Source organism: Callithrix jacchus, chromosome 11 (genome assembly GCF_049354715.1).
Source record: "Callithrix jacchus isolate 240 chromosome 11, calJac240_pri, whole genome shotgun sequence".
NCBI lineage: Eukaryota > Metazoa > Chordata > Mammalia > Primates > Cebidae > Callithrix > Callithrix jacchus.
This window is the reverse complement of record NC_133512.1, coordinates 75836041-75858870: the sequence shown is the minus strand read 5'-3', so window position 1 is coordinate 75858870 and position 22830 is coordinate 75836041. Positions and strand designations below refer to the sequence as shown.

Here is a 22830-nt window from a genome sequence, read left to right as displayed (position 1 = left end):
TGCTTGTTTGTGTTTGTTTTTGTTTTTGAGATGAAGTCTCACTCTTTCGCCCAGGCTGGGGTGCAGTGGCGCGATCTGGGCTCACTACAACCTCCACCTCCCGGGTTCAAACAATTCTTCTGCCTCAGCCTCCTGAGTAGATGGGACTACAGGCACGTGCCACCATGCCCGGCTAAGTTTTTTGTATTTTTGGGAGAAATGGGGTCTCACTATGTTAGCCGGGATGGTCTCAATTTTCTGACCTTGTGATCCATCTGCCTCAGCCTCCCAAAGTGCTGGAATTACAGGCGTGAACCACCACACCCAACCTAACCAAGGTTTTTTGGTGTAAAAATCTGTGTCTGTTATATCTGGCAGACCAGTGCCTAGTACCAACTAGTACTCTACTGTTTTTGTCAATATTGTCTAAAGGATTATCCAAGTAAGTAATTTATCCCAGGACTGATTTAAAGACTGATTTAACATGGCTTGTTCCAGGACTGTGAGGATGGCCATCAATAAGAAATCTGTTGGTGTAATTATATTACTGGATTGAAAATCCATATGATGTCATCAATATATACCAAATAGCATTTTAGACAGTTTAATATCCAGAAATGGCTTCTTATTATGTAACTTAAATATGAAAAAAAGAAACATAATTAACTGGAAAAACAAAAATTAATAGAAAGGGATTCCTGCGTTCTTTTGATAGAGAAAGGTCTTGCTAAGTAAGACTCCAAGGCCAGAAATCTTAAAGGAAAAAAATTTTCAGATGCAGTATAGCAATAATATAGTAAGTTAAAGGAAGAATTACATACACTTACAGATTCACCAAAAAGGTCAAAAATACACTCTGAGGTGTTAACAGTGCTTTATTTCTTAGAGATTGAGTAACATGTAACCTGCCTTATATACCATTCAGTTTTTTAAAAGCATATGTAAGCCAGGCATGGTGGCTCACACCTGTAATCCCAGCACTTTGGGAGGCCAATGTGGCAGATCACTTGAGGCTAGGAGTTTGAGAGCAGCCTGGCCAACATAGTGAAACCTCATCTCTACTAAAAATACAAATGGCTGAGCACAGTGGTTCATGCCTGTAATCCCAGCACTTTGGGAGGCTGAAGTTGGTGGATCCCTTGAGGCCAAGAGTTCAAGACCAGCCTGGACAACATGGTGAAACCCCTTCTCTACTAAAAATACAAAAGTTAGCCGGACTTGGTGGCCCAAGCCTATAATCCCAGCTACTTGGGAGGCCGAGGCACAAGAATCGCTTGAACCTGAAAGGCAGAGGTTGCAGTGAGCTGAGATCACGCCACTGCATTCCAACCTAGGCAGAAGAGTGAGACTCCATCTCAAAAAAATAAAAAATTAGCCAGGCATGGTGACTCATACCTGTAGTTTCAGCTGCACAGGAGGATGATGCAGGAGAATTGCTTAAGCCCAAGAGCAGAGGTTGCAGTGAGCCAAGATCGTGCCACCGTAGTCCACCCTAGAAGACAAAGGGAGACTATCTCAGGAAATTAAAATTAAATTTTTAAAAAAGCATATGTAAATTATATAATCATCAGATATCAAGATATTTCCATTCTGACAAGAATAATATAGAAGAGCAAATTGTATTCTATTTGCCTAGATAATACCAAGAAGGTATTAACATAGAGAAATCAAACGAGTTTCACACATAAAGACTTAACTGTGATTTATATAAATAATACCTTGTAGGCTGGGCACAGTGGCTGGCACCTGTAATCCCAGCACTTAGGGAGGCCGAGGTGGGTAGACCACAAGGTTGGGAGTTCAAGACCAGCCTGGCCAATAAGGTGAACCCCCCCCCCCCCAACCACCAAAAAAAAAAATACAAAAATTAGCCAGGCATGGTGGTGGGTGCCTGTAGTCTCAGCTACTCTGGAGGCTGAGGCAGGAGAATCACTTGAACCCTGGAGGCAGAGGTTGCAGTGAGCCGAGATCGTGCCACTGCACTCCAGCCTGGGTGACAGGGTGAGACTCCATCTCAAAAATAAATAAAAAGCATGTAACTACCTAAAGCATGACTAGGTAGTATTTGTACTATTAACACATGTTTAAACTGAAATGATATTAAATGTTATGCGTAAGCATTATGTTTTCAATTTTATTCTTTTTTTTTTTTAAAGTTCTTTTGGTAGAAGTCCTTTTATACTTGAAATCTGTATCATACTAGATTCTCTGCTTACTCTTAAATTTAATAAGATAATGTAGGATCAGGTGTAGTGGCTCACACCTGTAATCCCAACACTTAGGGGCACCAAGGTGGGAAGATCACTTGAGCCCAGAATTTGAAGACAAATAGTGAGACCCCATCTCTACAATAAATTAAGAACTTAGCCAGGTATGGTGGTGTGCATGTGTAGTTCCCGCTACTACCAGGGTGGCGGGAAGGCTGAGTTGGTAGAATCGCTTGAGCTTGGGAGGTCAAGGCTTCAGTGTATAGTTAATGTGATTTGTTGACTCTTCAGAGATTTATGCATATAAAGTTTATCTTCATGCAAAATTAAGTAAAATAAATGTTGTTTAATTTTAGAGCTATACTACAGAATTCCTGGATAGAAGTCATGGATTTAATATTGAAACCCCGCTCTGGAGGTGAGAATAAAATTCATGTTAAGAAAATAGAATGGCCGGGCACGGTGGCTCACGCCTATAATCCCAGCACCTTGGGAGGCCGAGGCGGGTGGATCACGAGGTCAAGAGATCGAGACCCTCCTGGTCAACAAGGTGAAACCCCATCACTACTAAAAATACAAAAATTAGCTGGGCAAGGTGGTGCGTGCCTGTAGTCCCAGCTACTCGGGAGGCTGAGGCAGGAGAATTGCTTGAACCCAGGAAGCGGAGGTTGCGGTGAGCCAAGATCGTGCCATTGCACTCCAGTCTGTGTAACAACAGCGAAGCTTCGTCTCAAAAAAAAAAAGAAAATAGAATGTATGACTAGGTATTCATGAAATTGCTTTGAATAAAAGCATTTGTGCAAATTGGGGTTATTATTTCAGTATTTTATTTGTTTTTACAATGAAAGTATACATTTATGTATATTTTTCAACAGTTTTATGTATGTATTTAAGATTTATAATTTATATCCTATTTTAGCCTTTTTTTGGAGGCGGAGTTTCAGTCTCATTTCCCAGGTTGGGGTGCAATGCTACAACCTCGCCTCCCGTGTTCCAGTGATTCTCCTGCCTCAGCCTCCTGAGTAGCTGGGATTATAGGCATGTATCACCATACCCAGCTAATTCTGTATTTTTAGTAGAGGCGGGGTTTCACCATGCTGGTCAGGCTGGTCTCAAACTCATGACCTCAGGTGATCCACTTGCCTTAGCCTCCCAGATTGCAGAGATTACAGGAGTGAGCCACCATTCCTGGCCTCTATTTTAGCTCTTTTGCCCGCTCAGTGTATTAATGCATAACTGAATAAATATATTTTATTGTATTATTATTTTTTTTTGAGACGGAGTTTCGCTCTTGTTACCCAGGCTGGAGTGCAATGGCGCGATCTCGGCTCACTGCAACCTCCGCCTTCTGGGTTCAAGCAATTCTCCTGCCTCAGACTCCCGAGTAGCTGGGACTACAGGCATGCGCCACCATGCCCAGCTAATTTTTTATATTTTTACTAGAGATGGGGTTTCACCTTGTTGACCAGGATGGTCTCCATCTCTTGACCTCGTGATCCACCCGCCTCGGCCTCCCAAAGTGCTGGGATTATAGGCGTGAGCCACCGCGCCCGGGCATAAATACATTTTAAAAATAAACACATATGTTTTTCTTTATTCACTTCTAAATATGAGTGTATATGAATCCAAAAAGTTTCACCTGTGGTTATTTTGTTAAAACATAGTGTAATAGAATATAAAAACTTGGTAAAAACATCTTGAGGATTTGCAGTATGAAGAATTCAACAAAAACTTTCCAGAAAGTATCTCTAAAATCACATTGAATGAAAAAAGATTTAATTACTGCTATACTGATTGTCAAAATAATTATGCTCACTTTGGGTACTTCATTTGCAAACTATAAAAAGATGAAATTATCTGATTTTAAGGCAAGTACACCCTGCCCGTTAAACTTGACATTACAATGGAAAAAGAGAAGGAAAGAAGTACTAGCAGCTTTTAGTCATGTTAAATCAGCTACGGTAATGAACAGTTAAATGGCTTTTACTGTTGACCAGAGGGTGATAGCATGTTGACAAAGCCAAATAGTTCTGTAAATTTTCTACATTTCCTGTCTTTGCACTTCCTCAGATGAGTGGAAGCTCTAAACAGCACCTATATTGCAAATAGCATTTTCTAATTTTGTGTTCTCTGTGAACTGAACTTTTAAGTTATGGAAGTCTATCTGTTGGGTAAGTCATTTATTCATAGTTTTTTTCCCCCCTCAGCTGAAAAGGGCTACTTGGTTAAATGCAGAGAAGAATGGGCAAAGACCAAAGACCCAACTGCTGCCCTCAGAAAACTACCTGTCAAAAGGTGTGTGGAAGGGCAGCTGCTTCGAGGACTTTCAAAATATGGAATGAAGAATATAGTCTCTGCATTTGGCCTAGTGAGTGCAATTTGTGAAGTCAGGCAATGGCTCAAGGTGTTTTAATGCTTTTTAAATTTCATCTCAAGGATTTTACTAAATTTTGAAAGAGCAGAAGGTAAATAAGGATCCTTAGATGATCTCTGAGCTGTTTCACCCGAGTAATCTTTGGTCAGACCCTGAGTGATGATGAGGGAGTGGATGCGAGCATTACTTATTGAGGGCATAAGAAAAGCATCAATGTGGAAAACATAGTCTTCGGTGGAAATTCTGTTTAAATTAAGTCTCTTGGTATTGGAGAAATTCAGAATCTATTGTACAGTCATTTCCTGATCATTCCATCACCAGAACTATAAACTGCCTTAGTAAAAGGACTGAACAGCAGGCAGTCTAAATAGTTGCATTTTAGTCTGGTTTCATCATGGTGATTCAAGAGTAGGAAGTACCATACTAGCAAGTGTAGCCCATACCAGTATTTGGATATGTATAATCCAGGACATGTTAAAGTTTAACCCTTAAACTAAGTCTTTTCCAAGATGCACAAAGAAAGCAGAATTCTGAGTGCATGAAATTAGTTGTCAGTTCAATAATTTAGATTCTTTCTTTCCATGGCATTATGGGAGAGAAAGCTCTGTTAGCTCGAAAATTGATGTGTAAATTCCTTGAGTTTGCACACTGTGCCATTGATGTAAGGCATGCTTGTCCATCCTGCAGCCTGCGGGCCACATGCAGCCCAGGACAGCTTTGAATGTGGCCCCATACAAATTTTATAAACTTTTCTTAAAACATTATGGCCAAAGAAAAACAAAAAAAGATAAAAAAAAACATTATGGCCGAGCATAGTGTGTCATACCTGTAATCCCATCAGTTTGGGAGGCTGAGGCAGGCAAATCCCTTGAGGCAAGGAGTTTGAGACCAGCCTGGCCAATGCGGCAAAACCTGTCTCTACTAAAAATGCAAAACGGGCTGGTGCAGTGACTCACACCTGTAATCCTGGCACTTGGGGAGGCCAAGGCAGGTGGATCACCTGAGGTCCAGAGTTCTAGACCAGCCTGGCCAACATGGTGAAACCCTATCTCTACTAAAAATAGAAAAAATGCCAGGCACCTGTAGTCCCAGATTCTTGGGAGGCTGAGGCAGGAGAATAGCTTAAAACTGAGAGGCAGAGATTGCAGTGAGCCGAGATCACGCCATTGCACTTCAGCCTGGGCAACAAAGTGAGCCTCTGTCTCAAAAAACAACAACAACAAAAATCCATTATCCAGACATGGTGGTGTGCACCCAGCTACTCAGAAGGCTAACGTGGGAGAATTACTTGAACCTGGGAGGCGGAAGTTGCAGTGAGCTAAGATAGTGTTACTGCATTCCAGCCGAGGTGACAGAGTGAGACCCTGTCTCAAAAAAAAAAAAGGAAAGAAAAGTGAGAGATTAAAGTAGAAGAAAAATGAGAGATTAAAGTAGAAGTTTTGGCTGGGCACAAATTATATGGCTCATGCCTATAATTCTAGCACTTTGGGAGGCTGAGGCTGGTGGATTGCTTAAACCCAGAAGTTTGTGACCAGCCTGGGCAACATAGCAAAATCCTGTCTCTAGAAAAAATCCAAAAGACTAGCCAGGCATGGTGGTGCACAACTGTAGTCACAGCTACTCAATAGGCTGAGGTGGGAGGATCACCTGAGCCTGGGAGTTTGAGGCTACAGTGAGCCATGATCATGCCACTGCACTCCAGCCTGGGTGACAGAATGAAAACCTGTCTCAAAAATAAATGTAAATAAATAAATAAATACAGTAGAAGTTTCTTATACTAGGATTACCACTGAACAAGCAAGGTAGAAAGTATAGCACTTTTTGGTTAGGAGCGGTGGCTCATATCTGTGATCCCAGCACTTTGGGAGGCCAAGGTGGGCAGATCACCTGAGGTCAGGAGTTCAAGACCAACCTGGCCAACATGGTGAAACCTTGTCTATACTAAAAATCCAAAAAAAAGAAAAAACGGTCATGGAGGTATGCCCCTATAATCCCAGCTACTCGGGAGGCTGAGGTGGGAGAATTGTTTGAACCTGGGAGGCGAAGGCACAGTGAGCCGAGATTGCATCACTGCACTCCAGCCGAGATTGCACTCCAGCCTGGGCATGGAGCGAGACCCTGTCTCAAAAAAAAAAGGACAACAGTTTTTATATTCAGAATATGTTTTCTTGCTTATTTTTTTTCTTCCCTCCAGATACCCAGAAATAATCGCTTGATGTATATTCATAGCTACCAAAGCTATGTGTGGAATAATATGGTAAGCAAGAGGATAGAAGACTATGGGCTGAAACCTGCTCCAGGGGACCTTGTTCTCAAAGGAGGTAAAAAGGCAAATGTCTTTGTTATTCAACCAAGCTAGGGTTCAGTTAGTTGCCAGTAATGACTTTAAAATCCAGCCTGGCTACTAATTAAGAAAGAGAGATGTGGCAAGACGTGGTGGCACATGCCCACAATCTTAACACATTGGGAGGCCAAAGTGGGTGGATCTGAGGTCAGGAGGTGAGACCAGCCTGGCCAGTGTGAAAAAACACTGTCTCTACCGAAAATACAAAAATTTAGCTGGGTGTGGTGGTGTATGCCTGTAATCTCAGCTACATGGGAGGCTGAGGCAGGGGAATTGCTTGAACCCAGGAGGTGGACTTGGCAGTGAGCCAAGATAGCGCCACTGTACTCCAGCCTGAGCAACACAGTGAGACTCTATCTCAAAAAAAAAAAAAAAGAAACGTGTAGTAACTTACATTGGTTAGTTTGTATCTGTATCTTTAAAGAAAAAATATACATCTGCTTGAGTAAGCACCTCTGACTGGAACTCCTGACCTCAGGTGATATGCCCACCTCAGCCTCCCAAAGTGCTGGGATTACAGGCTTGAGCCACCAACCCCAGCCTGAGTAAGCATCTCTCTCTGAGCCTCCCTTTTCTCAACTCAAATAGGATTTGAGCTAAATGATGGCTGAAATCTCTTTCTACACTTTTATGTAGGTCTAGCAAATAAATACACCTCTGGATGTATCTTGTCAGCCAGGGGTAAAGTTTCTTCAACTCAACACCAGACTGCCACTGATTTTGCATGTGGGCTATGATAGAATGGGCATTTAGTATATGCTGTGCCCAAAATGTTCCCAAGACAGTGCTAATATCCCATCTGCTGTGGAGCCTGTACTGTGTGCCAGGCCTTGGCACTAAGCCCTGTCTGTATCTTTTCATTTAAAGCCCCCAGTGTTACTGTGAAGTATTTTCTTTGTTTTTCAGATGAGGTTTAGTCACTTGCCCAAGGTTCCACAGCTAGTTAAAACAAAAAAAAACTGGGATTCAGAGTCCAGTCTGTTTGGTTCCAAATTTCATGTGTGTCTGGCATACTAGGCTACCATCTATTAGCTGAATATATAGTCTGCCCATCTGCAGGCAGACCCCATAAACCCACTAGGCTTCTAATTTTGTTCAGAAATTTTAAATTATTTTCTTGATTTAACCTGTTTTCCTCATGCCCTGTTGATCCCATTGAGTGTATTTTAATATCCTGGGTGCTGCTGTGTTTTATTCTCTTAAGTACATACTGTTTTTTTTTAATTGTTTATCTTTTCTTAGCAAAATGCATCCATTTATGATGCCACTGCAAATACGATTTTGGCTTTTCAAAATGTTTCTTGATTTTAAAGAGTAGGCATTCCAAAAAAATGAGGATGCAGCTGAGAGGTAAATGTTTTTAAATTTTCATTGAAAATTTTACTTTAGATGGGGCACAGAAGCTCACACCTATAATCCAAGTACTTTGCGGGGCGAGGGCAGGAGAATCACTTGAGCCCAGGAGTTGAAGACTAGCCAGGGCAACAAAGTAAGACCCAGCTCTACAAAAAATTTTAAAACTAGCCCCGCCTGGTATCATGCACTTACGGTCCCAGCTTCTCGGGAGGCTGAGGCAGTGGGATCACTTGAGCCCAGGAGGTTGAGATTGCAGTGAACCTTAATCATACCACTGCACTCTAGCCTGAGTGACAAAGACCCTGTCTCAAAAAACAAATTTTTTTTTTTACTTTTTCTAAATCCTTGATTTTTATTTCTTCAGTAAAGCAGAAAAGACAGAAGGATATGTATCCAAACTTAATTTCTTTTTCTTTTTTCTTTTTTTTTTTTTTTTCCTTTGAGACAAGGTCTCACTCCAACCCCCAGGCTGGAGTGCAGTGGCACAATCACAGCTCACTGCAGCCTCAACCTGCCAGGCTTAGGTGACCCTGCTGCCTTAGCCTCCCGATTAGCTGGGACTACAGGTGTCTGCCACCACACCCAGCTGATTTTTATTTTTTTATTTTTATTTTTTTTGGTGGGGGGAGGAAGGCAGGAAGGGAGGGAAGAAGGACGGTAGGGAGGAAGGAAGGGATGAAGGAAGGAAGGAAGGGAGGAAGCAGCGAGGGAGGGAAGGAAGGAAATCAAGCAATGAGAGAGACATTGCCGACCTGGATCTAGAGGTTTACAAGTTGATTTATTTTTTTTTGAGAGAAGAAAAGAAAAAAAATAAATAAATAAAGGATAGGAAGAAAGAGGGAGAGTAAATGGAAATATTGCTTTATTTTGAAAAAAATTGGATATTAATAATGGCCAATCAATGTTTCATTTAAACTTATGGGTAGGTGTGATGTGGTATTGACAAGAATGTATATTTTGTGTATTTGAAGTGGAGAGCTCTATAAATATTTATTAAGTTTACTTGTTCAGGATCTGAGTTCGAGTCTTTGATATCCTTATTAATTTTCTGTCTCATTGAATCTAAGTCTCGTATCTGGGTGTTAGGATCGTTAGCTCTTATTGTTGCATTGATCCTTTTACCACTATATCTTTGTCGCTTTAAAATCTATTTTATCCAATACGAGAATTGCAACTCCTGCTTTTTATTTATTATTTATTTTTGCTCTCCATTTGGTTGGTAAATCTTTCTCCATCCCTTTGTTTTGAGTCTTTGTGTATCCTTGCATGTGAAACAGGTCTGGATGTAACATGCCATTGGGTTTTGTCTGTGTCTTTTGATCGGGGGATTTAGTCAATTTAAATTTAGGGTTACTGCCATTTGATGTTGACTGGCTGTTTTATCCATTTGTTGGTGTAAATTCTTCTTTATGTTGGTGCTCTTTACTTTTTGGTGTATTTTTAGAAAGGCTAATACTGGTTGTTTCTTTCTGTGTGTAATGCTTCTTTCAGAAGCTCTTGTAAAGCAGGCCTGGTGGTAATAAAATCTCTGAGTTCTTGCTTGTTCATAAAAGATTTTATTTTTCCTTCAGTTGTGAAGCTTAGTTTGGCTGGATATGAAATTCTGGGCTGAAGGTTCTGTTCTTTGAGGATTTGAATATTGGCCCCCACTCTCTTCTGGCTTGTAGAGTTTCTGCTGAGAGATCTGCTGTAAGTCTGATAAGCTTGCCTTTGTGGGTAACCTGACCTTTCTCTCTGGCTGCCCTTAGTATTTTCTCCTTCGTTTCAACCCTGGTGAATCTAACGATTATGTGCCTTGGGGTTGCTCTTCTTGAGGAATATCTTTGTGGTGTTCTCTGTATTACCTGGGGTTGAATGTTGACCTGCTTTGCTAGTTTAGGAAAATTTTCCTGAATAATATCCTGAAGGGTATTTTCCAGCTTGGATTCATTCTCTCCGTCACATTCAGGTACACCTATCAAACGTAAATTTGGTCTTTTCACATAGTCCCACATTTCTTGTAGACTTTGCTCATTCCTTTTTATCCTTTTTTCTCTAATCTTTTCTTCACGTTTTATTTCATTAAGTTGGACTTTGACCTCTGATATCCCTTCTTCTGCTTGAACAATTCGAGTGTTTAAACCTGTGCATACTTCTCGGAGTTCCTGTATTGTATTCTTCAGTTCCATTAATTCACTCATACTCCTCTCTAAGTTGTCTATTCTCAATAGGATTTCATCAGACCTTTTTTCAAAGTTCCTAGTTTCTTTACATTGGGCTACAACATGATCTTTTAACTCACCGAAGTTTGTTATTATCCATTCCTTGAAGAGTGATTCTGTCATCAGGATGCGCTCTTTCTCCATCAAGCCTTGTTCCATTGTTGATGTGGAACTGTGATCCTCTGTAGAGGGAGAGGCATTCTGACTTTGAGTATTCTCAGCTTTTTTTATGCTGGTTTCTTCCCGTCATTGTAAATTTATCCTCCTGTCGTCTTTGAAATAACCAACTTTCAGATTAGGTCTCTTGAGTGGGCGTCCAGGTTGTTAGTTCCCAGGGCCAGAGCAGCGGCGTTAAAACTGATGGTGCTTTTCTGCCCAAGATTCTCCTGTCTGGCTTCCTTCTTGTGTCCGTAGTAGGCGACTCTGCCTTCCCGGGGCTCCAAACCTCGGTCAGAAGGGAAACCGGTCCTGTTTACTCTGTGCCGAGCGCTGCCGCACCGAGGTGCCGTCACAGCCGCTGCGCGGGGCTCTGGTGTCGTGCGGGGGGCCCGTGCCGGTCCTCCGAACCTGTTTACTCTGCTCCGAGAGCTGCCGCACCAAGGTGCCAGTGGAACCGCTGTGCCGGCCACGAGAGTCGCGCTGGCCACCCGTGTGTTTCCTCCACTGGGGGATCTTCTGCTCCGTGAGCGACCAGAATTTGTCTGAAAGTGTGGCGTCCTCTAGTTCTCCGCGCCTTCCCTGAGAGCTGCAATCCCGGGATGTTAGCGATCGGCCATCTTGGATCCGAGTTTTATATTTTTTATAGAGATGGGGTTCCGCCATGTTGTCTAGGCTGGTCTGGAACTCCTGGGCTCAAGCAATCTGCCCACCTCAGCATCCCAGAGTGCTGGGATTACAGGTGTGAGCCACTGCTCCTGGCCTCCACTTAATTTCTTTAAGCTTTCTAGGCCACTGAACCTGTACTAACTTGAACTTCTGACTTGCTTAGATGTGTATAATTTTAGAAGATTGATCTCATAAAAATGTTGCCTATTTTCTTAATTTATTGTTCACTTGTGAATTTACAGCCACACCCACCTATATTGAGGAGGAGGATGTTAATAATTACTCTATCCATGATGTGGTGATGCCCTTGCCTGGTTTCGATGTTATCTACCCAAAGCATAAAAGTAAGTTCCCTGTATGGGGAAAATAGTTAAACCAAGTTTAACATAATGAAGCTACTATATCAAACATATATAAACTTGAGTTATTTATGACAGTCTCCCAGAAAGGGATGTATTCACATGGATAATTTAAATTAAGAAACTCTACCTCCAAATCTAAAATAAAAGTTGAAATTATAAAATAAAATAAATAGGCCAGGCATGGTGGCTCACACCTGTAATCCCAGGACTTTGGGAAGCTGAGATGGATGGATCACTTGAGCTCTGGAGTTCGAGACCAGCCTGATCAACCTGGCAAAACCCCGTCTCTACTGAAAATACAAAAATTAGCTGGGCCTGGAGGTGCACACCTGTGGTCCCAGCTGTTTCGGAGGCTGAGGTGGGAAGATGGCTAGAGCCCAGGAAGCATGGGTTGTGGTGAGCTGAAATCACGCCACTGCACTCCAGCCTGAGCAACAGAGCAAGACTCTGTCTCAAAAAAAAAAAAAAAAAAAAAGCAGGGGCGGGGGGATTTGTTTGGGGAATTGACCCACTTGATTGTGGAGTCGAGAAGTCCCACAACAGGCCCTCTGCAAATGGGAGAACTGGGAAAGCCAGTAGCATGGTTTAGTCCAAGTGTGAAGGCCTCAGAACAAGGGAAGCCAATGATAGAACTCTCAGTTGTAGGCCAAAGACTGAGAACTTGGGGAATCACTGGTATAAGTCCCAGAGTCCATAGGTCAGAGAACCTGGAGTTGACATCCAGAGACAGGTGAAGAAGGGCATTTGGCTCTGGGAAGGAGAGGGAGATAATTCACCGTTCCCCTGCCTTTATGTTCTATCCAGGCCCCGAGACAACTGGAGGTGTGCACCCACCTTGAGGGCAGATCTTCTCCACTCTGCCTACCAATTCACATGCGAGTCTCATCTAGAAGCACCCTCACCGACACACCTGGCATAGTCCGGTCACTCTAATCAAATGCCTAGATTTCCCTCTCAGAAGAAGGCTGAGCTCAGTGCTTACTGAAACAGTGAAAATAAATTGTTTTACTAGCTGCTGGAGTATTCCTTACCCCTGTCAAGTTGACACCCAAAATCAACAATCATACGAAAGAAAACATTTTCGTCTTCTCTCTTAAACCTTTTGGGATCAGGAACTTTGCTGGTACCAGTGAGAACATAAATTCAGCAAAGCCTTTGACAAAGCCATCCATGAAAACCTTGTAGCCAAGATGGCCATTTGTAGACTGGGTGGGTGATATATCAGGTTTCTGGATATGTAACACATGCATACCTGGTATCTGACAGTGCTTGATTTAGGGATCCCTGTTGTCCTTAGTGTGTATGTTAAGGACCCTGTTCTAGCCAATATTTTTTATGAGTAACTTAAAGAAATGTGCTTGTTGGCCGGGCTTGGTGGCTCAAGCCTGTAATCCCAGCACTTTGGGAGTCCGAGGTGGATGGATCACAAGGTCAAGAGATCGAGACCATCCTGGTCAACATGGTGAAACCCCATCTCTATTAAAAATACAAAAAAAATTGGCTGGGCATGGTGGCGCATGCCTGCAATGCCAGCCACTCAGGAGGCTGAGGCAGGAGAATTGCCTGAACCCAGGAGGCGGAGGTTGCAGTGAGCCGAGATCGTGCCATTGTACTCCAGCCTGGGTAACAAGAGCGAAACTTTGTCTCAAAAAAAAAAAAAAGAAAAAAAAGAAATTTTCTTATTATATTTGCATATTGTACAAAATAGTTAATTATATGAAAAATGTGTTTAAGAATTGCATAATATATTGCAGTATTAATTTTTAAAACTCAATTTCATTGTATTTGCATTTATCCATCCAATATGTATGACACCTATTCAATGTCTTGTATTAGTTACTGAATAAGTAGAAGGCTAGCAGAGTTGTAATAAGAGGGGCAAGTTTGCAATAAATAATTTAGTAAGATGTTAAAAAAAAAACTGCAGAAGGCATTTAATAGGAATAAATGTAAATTCCCACATTTATTCCCAGTGACCAAATGCTAATAGAAAAGGCCCCCCAGTTTGATAGTAGTTTGTATAAAAAGTTTAAAATGTCTGGCATTTTTGTTGTATATGAACCTGTTATCCTGGGTCAGATAAAAGGTTTGATGGGATATACAGAAATGTTAAAGGAGGGACAGTGGCAGGAAGCATCATTTGGTGTAGAGAAGATATGGCTGAAAGATTCAGTACTTCTGACCATATGTGAAAGAGGACAGTTAATCCACTGTGTTCCAAAGCAGTAAACACAAGTTATAAGAAAATGGATTTCAGCTTGGAATAGGAAGAACTTTCTAATAATTGCATGCCTCACAAAGAAGTATTTCCCAAGCAAAGGCTGGAAAACCGTCTCTCTTGAGTGTTTTTATAAAAAAGACTCTACATCAGGTGCGCGGGTGAGCCAGATGGTTTTCCAAGGTCTCTTATTTTTATACATTTATTTATAACTATCTCTTCCACAGAGAGTTTGAAGCCTCTGTGTATAGTGTCTTCCAACTCTCAGCCCCTATAAAATGTAGTATAGCAACTTCGGATAAAATGGCCTTTTGTAGTTGGCTTGGGAAGCTTACACCACAGGTACCCTGACTGGTTGCAAAAATAACTTATGAATTGGCCAAACCAAAGCTGAATACACCCTCTAGTCCTAGTTACTAAGTCACTAAATATTGATTCCAGGGAACAGATTTTGGATTATAAATTAAGGTGACTTATTAGGGCAATCTCACTGAGTTTACATGTTACTCTGTTTGTAATCTAGTTCAAGATAACTTGGATGACAGGCTGCATTTCAGCTAACTTTTTGTATTTTATATTAGTTCAAGAAGCCTACAGGGAAATGCTCACAGCTGACAATCTTGATATTGACAACATGAGACACAAAATCCGAGATTATTCCTTGTCAGGGGCCTACCGAAAGATCATTATTCGTCCTCAGAATGTTAGCTGGTGAGTAATCAATCTTGAATGAAATAGAACTGAATTACTATATAAGTTGTAAACTCTTGCTTCACCTATATAGTCATGTACCGCACAAATAATTTTCAGTCAGTGACAGACTGCATATATGATGGTGGTCTTGTAAGATTATAAAACCATATTTTTACTTACCTTTTTTTTTTCTTTTTTTTGAGATGGAGTTTCACTCTTGTTACCCAGGCTGGGGTGCAATGGCGCTATCTTGGCTCGCTTCCACCTCCCAGGTTCAAATGATTCTCCTGCCTCAGCCTCCAGAGTAGCTGAGTTTATAGGCACCATGCCACCACACCCAGATAATTTTTGTATTTTTAGTAGAGACAGGGTTTCACCATATTGGCCAGGCTGGTCTCAAACTCCTGCCTCGGCCTCCCAAAGTGCTGGGTTTACAGGCTTGAGCCACCATACTCAGCCTTACCTGTTTTCTTTTCCTTTCTTTTTAATAAAGACAAGAATGCAGTGCCATAATCATGGCTTACTGCAGCCTCAAATTCCTTGGCTCAAGCAGGATTACGGGCGTGAACTACAATGCCCAGCCTGTGCCTTTTCTCTGTTTAGATGCACAAGTACTTACCATTGTGTTACAGTTGCTTTCAGTATTCAGTACAGTAACATGCTGTACATGTTTGTAGTCTAGGAGCAATAGGCTATACTCTATAACCATGGTGTGTAGTAGGCTATACCATCTGTGTTTGTGTAAGTACATTCTTTGATGTTCACGTGGTGATGAAATTGCCTGACAAGAGTTAGAACATGTCCCTGTTGTTAAGCAGTGCATGACTGTATTTTTCAGTGCTTAGAACCCAGCATGTCAGTGTTTCATAAGTGTTACTTATTATTGTTATTATTACTGTTGTTACTGCTTCTGCTACTATGTATTTCTCAAGTCATCAAGAAGTAAATGACAGTAAGCTGAGCATAGTGGCTCATAAGTAATCCCAGAGACTGAGAGGCTGAAGTGGGAGGATTGCTGGAGGTCAGGTATTTGAGATGAGGGTGGGCAACATAGCGAGACCCTGTCTCTAAAAAAAGAAAAATAAGGAAGCTGTTTTGAATGTAAACAGTTACAGAAAGTGAATTCATTTACATTTTGTTGGCTTCACTGAATTATTGAAGGAATTTGTACAGAGTGAACTTTTTTCCTATTTCTGAAAACTTTAGATTTGTGTAAAGAGCTATCCCTGAGCAAATTACCTTACTTAGAATTAGCTGTGAGTTCCAAACACTGCTCTGGTTGTTTTAACGTCATATTTCCAGAGAGGAAAAGATTACTTGATTAGTTCATTTAAAAATATTTATGGCCGGTCGTGGTGGCTCCCGTCTGTAATCCCAGCACTTTGGGAGGCCAAGGCAAGAGGATCACTGAGGTCGCGAGTTCGAGACCAGCCTGACCAACATGGAAAAACCCTGCTTCTACTAAAAATACAAAAGTAGCCCAGCATGGTGGCGCATGCCTGTAATCCTAGCTACTTGGGAGGCTTAGGCAGGAGAATCGCTTGAGCCTGGGAGGCGGAGGTTGCCATGAGCCAAGATCGAGCCTGGGAAACAAGAGTGAAACTCTATCTCAAAAAAAAAAAAAAAAAATTTTATGGCAAGGCCGAGGTGGAAGGATCACTTGAGCCCAGGAGCTTGAAACTTGCCTCTGCAACATAGCAGGACTGTCTCTACAACAAAATACAAAAATTAGCCAGGTGTGATGGTGTTTGGGAGGCCAATGTAGGAAGATTGCTTGAACCTGGAAGATAGAAGCTGCAGTGAGCTGTGATCACACCACTGCCGTCCAGCCTGGGTGACAAAACGAAACTGTCTCAAAAACAAATTTGAATAACTAGTATTACCTAAAGCTTTATCTGATAATTTTAAAATGAAATCCTGAACTAGTTGTTTATTCCCAGGAAATTCTTTCATTCCCTATTTGCTTCTCTCTTCCATCTTTCTTTCCTCCTCTTCTCTGGATTATGGCAAGAGGTCCACATGGTTGGACCTTGTCTTCCCCACTCCAGAGAACTGTTCTTCCTTAGTAACAAGATGTTGTTGGTTGTGGCACCCACTCTGGAGAAAATGTAAATGTCATAATTGATTTGGTCACAACAGTGCAAAGTGAAATTTACTACTTGTCAACTTCATTTAAAAAGAACTGTCAATTGTACATTTTAAAAAATTTAATTGCTAATATAAAGAGATGGGGTTTCACCATGTTACCCAGGCTGGTCTCGAACTCATGGGCTTAGTCAGTCATCCCACCTCAGCTTCCCAAAGTGTTAAGATTAGAGACATGAGCCACTAAACCTGGCCCCAGTTGTGTGTTTTTAAATAATTAATAGAATATAATTGGATTGAGTCAGGCATATTGGCTCATACGTGTAATCCCAGCACTTTGGGAGACTGTGGCAAGCAGATCACCTGAGGCCAGGAGTTTGAGACCCCCCCGGCCAACATGGCAAAACCCCATCTCTACTAAAAATATAAAAATTAGCTGGGTGTGGTGACAGGCGCCTGTAATCCCAGCTGCTAGGGAGGCTGAGGCATGAGAATTGCTTGAACCCAGGAGCCAGAGGTTATGGTTAACCAGGATTATGCCACTGCACTCCAGCCTCGGCAACAGAGTGAGACTTCATCTCAAAAAAAAAAATTATATATATGTATGCAAAACTTAATGTATAAAATCTGGCCCTGCTCTTGTTATTCAGGAGTCCTAACTGTAATTATTTACAGTAAATTATGTGTTTTTCTTCCTAAACAAATGATGACGAGTGGCTTAGTATGAAAGTTCACATTCATACTTACCTTTATTCATTTTGAAGGGAAGTTGTTGCATATGATGATCCCAAAATTCCACTTTTCAACACAGATGTGGACAACCTAGAAGGGAAGCCACCACCAGTTTTTGCTTCTGGTAAGTTTACTCAGTCATCAGCCCTGTGTCGACTTTGAAATATTTTCTTAAACAAAAACTTAATTTTTTTTTAAAACTGCTCTTACAGCCACTACCAGCACCCATGATTTCATTGTGTTTTATGACCTTAGTTTCATGATTATGGCTGGAGGTTAGTAAATCAAACCGGTAAATCCTCCTGAAAATGAATGAGTGTTACAGATGATTGTGATATTAGGTGATGGAGTATTTCACCCCAACACCCACAGGGAGTTACCAAAGATGAGTGAAAATTCAGGAAGAATCTAAAAAATTGGTGGCAGGTCATGGTGGCTCACACCTATAATCCCAGCACTTTGGAAGGCCAAGGCAAGTGGATCACTTGAGGTCAGGAGTTCCAGACCAGCCTGGCCATGTGGCAAAACTCTGTCTCTACTAAAAATACAAAAAAAAAAAAAAAAAAATTAGCCAGATGTGGTGGTGCATGCCTGTAATCCCAGCTATTTGGGAGGCTGAGGCAGGAGAATCACCTGAACCTGGGAGATAGAAGTTATAATAAGCCAAGATCGCTCCACTGCACTCCAGCCTGGGTGACAGAGTGAGACTCTGTCTCAAAAAAAAAAAAAATTAAATTGGCATTCTCATCATTGAATTCTTGTTGCCATTCCTTTTTCTGTTCTTTCTTCCCAGGCCATAATTTTTTATTATTATTTTTTAACTTTACATGCATTTCTCTCTTGTGCTCTTCTGTCATCTGCCCTTTTGTGAAAGCTCCTGGGTAGAATTTCCATAACTGTTCAGCAGGTTCACACTCACAGATCTTTTACTTACATGGTCTCATTCTCGGAGGCCTCTTGGGAAACAGAGTCTAAAGAAAGGAGCACAGTTCTTTGTATTTGCGTAGAGATTATGTGACACTCTCTGGTCTTTCTGCAGTTGCCTTCATTTTCTGACTGTTTTCTTCTTTCTTGCCTGGCAGAAGGCAAATACAGGGCTTTGAAAATGGATTTTTCTCTACCCCCTTCTACATATGCCACCATGGCCATTCGAGAAGTGCTAAAAATGGATACCAGTATCAAGAACCAGACACAGCTGAATACCACCTGGCTTCGCTGAGCAGTACCTTGTCCACAGATCAGCAAATGCACACAAGTGTTTGCTTCCTGGCTCCCTGTGCATTTCTTAGTTCAGACTCATATGGATTTCAAATCTTTGTAATAAAAAATTATTTGTATTTTTTAAAGTTTTTATTAGCCTAAAGAAATAATTTGCAATATTTGTACATGTACACAAATCCTGAGGTTCTTAATTTTAGCTCAGAATATAAATTGGTCAAAATATACTTCAGGTGCTTAAATCAGTGAGATGTCAGCTTTACAATAATAAAAAAAGGACTTTGGTTTAAAGAATCAGGTTTAGGTTTTGCTGCATTCTCAAAAGACAGCAGGAGTTTTTGACACATCTGTGATGGAGTATACAACCATACGTTTTAAGAGCAATGCAACAAAACAAATCTGGACTGTGGGTAAATAATTTGATAGCTGCCACCCACGAATATTAATACAGTACTCATGCTGATTTAAATGATAATCAAACATCTACAGACTTGTAAACAGTGATCATCATTATCCTGCTTGTGTACAAGATTCAGGCAAGCATTAAAGACTTTTTAGTTGCAGTGGCTTTTGCATATATTATCAATGCCTTGCAGGAAAGTTGCATTGATAGAACCTTTTTCTTCTATCCTTTTTTTTTTTTCCCCCAAGACAGAGTCTCACTCCATAGTGTAGGTTGGATTGCAGTGTAGTGTAATTCTGCAATCCTCGATTCTGGCTCACTGCAACCTAGTCCTCCCAGGCTCAAGTGACTCTCCCACCTCAGCCTCCCGAGTAGCTGGGAGTACAGGTGCACACCACGACGCCTAGCTGATTTTTGTCTTTTTTTGTAGAGACAGTTTTGCCATGTTGCAGAGGCTAACTCCTGGGATTACCAGTGTAAGTCACTGAGACAGCCGGGTTTTTTTTCTTTATGTAATCGTGTATAGCTGTTTTTATTAGTGAAGGTCTAATTTTTACCCTAGGTGCCTTTTATGTTCAGAACTCTTTCCACTGGACTGGTATTTGCTATAAAAATAAATAATGGTAGAGAATAAAACTATAAAAATGTACAAGAGCATCTATCAGTAGCATTTGTTTACCCTTTGTCACCAGTGGCTTTGGTATTTCCATGTCTGACACTGCATAAACTTTTCTCTGGTATGAAAGGATAGATACGCCTTTCTAAAGTTGTGTATCATAATTGTATCAATTTTTATTTTCTATGATTTCTAGAAACAAATATAATAAATATTTTTAAAATCTCCTTTCTACTGGTTATGTAAATAAGTCAAATAAATATATTAAATGAGTGCAGATAAGAATCTTGACCTTGACTAAAGGTAAGGAACTAAATGAAATGAGGAATCCTCATCAGAAATGAAGTTGACACCAAAATGTCTTGTGATCAGCGGTGAAGTATGAGGATAATGAGTCAAATGCTATGCTTAATTGAGAGTATTGGACTGGACTCCAGGTTATTCTTACATTGGAATCACTCACTCATCTTCCAGTGTGCTTTCTGGAATAGAAAAGAAATAGGAAAGAGCTACCATACCAGGAGCATGGAGTGTGAATGACATTTGTCTTGTATCTGGTAGTAGAAATGAGATTGAGGACTGTTTCTGTTTTGTTTTGTTTGTTTTTTGTTTTGAGACAGAGTTTTGCTCTGTTGCCCAGGCTAGAGGGCAATGGCACAATCTCAGCTCACTGTAAACTCTGCCTCCTGGGCTCAAGCAATTCTCCTGCTTCCACCTCCCGAGGAGCTGAGACTACAGACATGCACCACCATGCTTGGCTATTTTGTATTTTTAGTAGAGACAGGGTTTCACCATGTTGTCAAGGCTGGTCATGAACTCCTGACCTCAGGAGATGCACCCACCTCAGCCTCCCAAAGTGCTGGGGTTACAGATGGGAGCCGCTGTGCCTGGCAGTGAACTGTTTCTCAACACTTTTGTTTTAATGACATCCACCACCACCACATTGCTGAGTCTTAAAAAAGATTGGACACGGATCCGAGTCATGACACCAAATTAAAAAAAAAAAATTGGACATATCATACATTATCCTTTTTTTTTTGAGATAAAGTGTTGCTCTGTCACCCAGGCTGGAGTGCAGTGGTGTGATCTTGGCTGACTGCAACCTCCCCCTACCAGGTTCAAGTGATTCTTGTGCCTCAGCCTCCTGAGTAGCTAGGATTACAAGCACCGGCTGCCACTCCTGGCTTATTTTGTATTTTTAGCAGAGGCAGGGTTTTGCTATGTTGGCTAGGCTTGTCTCCAACTCCTGTCCTCAAATGATTGGCCCACCACTGCCTCCAAAGTACTGGGGTTATGGATGTGAGTCACCATTCCCAGCCCACTGAACTATTCTTTTAGCTAGCTAGCTTTGAAAGAATATTTTGTCCTAGATCAGGCATGGTGGCTCACATCTGTAATCCCAGGACTACGAGACCGATGTGGGAGGACTGCCTGAGCACAGGAGTTCGAGACCAGCCTGGGTAACATAGTGAGACCCTGTCTCAAAAAATATATATATACATATATGTATATTTTGTCTTACAAAAGCTAAACATGTATTAAGTGTATAGTAGTCCTGTCTGTAACTTCCTCTCCTTCATCTGACTGAAAATTATTTATAAAGGGACCTAGGTCTTATGTTGGCAATTGCATTCAGCAGTTCTGCATTTACAGGTTGAGTATCCCTTATCCAAAATGCTTGGGACTAGAACTGTTTTGGATTTTGGATTTTTTCTTTTAATTTGCACTTCAACTTACTGGTTGAAATCCAAAAATCCAGAATGCTCCAATGGGCAATTTTGGATTTTGGATTTTCAGATTTGGGATGCTCAACCAGTATAAATTTGCATTCCAAAACAAAAGTGAGGCTAAACTTGTACTTTCTTCATCTGGAAACACTTATGGTTCCATATGATAAGTTAATTTTCCTGGCTGTGTTAGCTATTACCAGTTCGTATGTGTTTCTTCATAAACACCAGTGGATAAATAAGTGATTCAAGGTGATTCTTCAAGTTGTTTTGAGACTCAGGGACACACCACCTAACTAGGGACTTAACCTGAAATAATTACCTTAGCCTAGAATTCAGATCATTTTTTGTTGTTCACAAATGGAGGAAGTTTCTCTTAGGCAAATTTACAAAGCCTGAAAGCAACCTCATCCTCCACATAGAAGTATCATTGCTTCCTAAAGTTTTGCCTAAAAGAAATAATAAAGGATCATTATTTTTATTTTAATGTAAAACCAACACTATTCCATAATGGCAAAGAGAGCTAAATAATCAAGATTGTTCTTTAAAATGTTTTTCTTCATGGTTTCATGTTGTAGATAATAACCAGACTGCTATTGTACTATAAAAAAAAAAATCCTGATTGATTCCTGAATCTTCATGGTTTCATGTTGTAGGTAATAACTAGACAGCCATTATACCAGTTTTAAATCAAAAAAATTGGTAACAGCTGCAATAGTACAGCAATACTTAAAACTTCTCCAGTTGCTCTAGGCTGCATGAATTAACACAAACTGATATTTGCACTGGAATGCATATTGTGGTCAATTTGCACTTAAAAAATAAGAATCTGTGTGTATAATACAAAATAGAACACATATAAATGTTTTATAGCCACCCATGCACACTGATGACTGACGTGCATGTGCCTTTTTGAAACCAAAGCAGATCTGGAGTGTACCATGTAGTTTTTTATTTCAGACATACGAAGAAATAAAACCGCACTGGAAGAACCACAAAGCTGAGTATGGCCAGCTTCTCATCTTTGTAAATTCGAAAGCATTTGCCTACTCAGCAAAGGATAACTTTAAGGCTTTCTTTGTTCAGTGAAATCTGCTTCTCTCACTTTGTGTAGGGTAGAACTTAGTTTTGGATCATGAATACTTTGGAAAATCTGAGAGGAAGTATAGACCTTGCTTTCAGGAAAAGTAAAGCGGGAAAGTGTGTATCCATATATGTGCGTGTTACAAATTCATGCAAACTTTTTATATAGTTTTAGGGGCTGCAGTGTATTCAATAAGACCCCCTACTCTAGGTAAGTGCTTGCCAGACTTTAATGTACGTAAGAGTCACCTGGTGATCTTAAACTGCAGGATGTATTTCAGGAAGTCCAGGTAGCATCTGAAATACTGCATTTCTAACCAACTCCCAGAGGGTACATGAGCCGCTGGTACACACGAAGCAGCCAGATTCCAGACCTGTACTGGCCAACACAGTGGCCACTAGCCATG

At 41.0% G+C, this 22830-nt stretch overlaps 1 protein-coding gene across 12 annotated transcripts in view; it reads left to right on the top strand.

The window, feature by feature from the left end:
- The window catches only part of PUS7 (pseudouridine synthase 7), a 71832-nt gene extending 51992 nt beyond the window's left edge, over positions 1-19840 (top strand). For 8 of the 12 annotated variants that reach the window (XM_009002616.5, XM_002751719.7, XM_078343110.1 and 5 more), the window contains 7 exons: positions 2543-2604; positions 4394-4554; positions 6755-6881; positions 11529-11630; positions 14448-14577; positions 17409-17500; positions 18459-19840. In XM_009002616.5, coding sequence (XP_009000864.3) covers positions 2543-2604; positions 4394-4554; positions 6755-6881; positions 11529-11630; positions 14448-14577; positions 17409-17500; positions 18459-18595 — 811 coding nt within the window. In that variant the 3' untranslated portion in view covers positions 18596-19840. Of the gene's footprint in view, positions 1-2542; positions 2605-4393; positions 4555-6754; positions 6882-11528; positions 11631-12452; positions 12858-14447; positions 14578-17408; positions 17501-18458 lie in introns of all 12 variants that reach the window. The other 4 variants (XR_013524068.1, XR_013524067.1, XR_013524066.1 and 1 more) reach the window with 2 other exon arrangements.
- The last annotated feature ends 2990 nt before the right edge of the window (positions 19841-22830 follow it).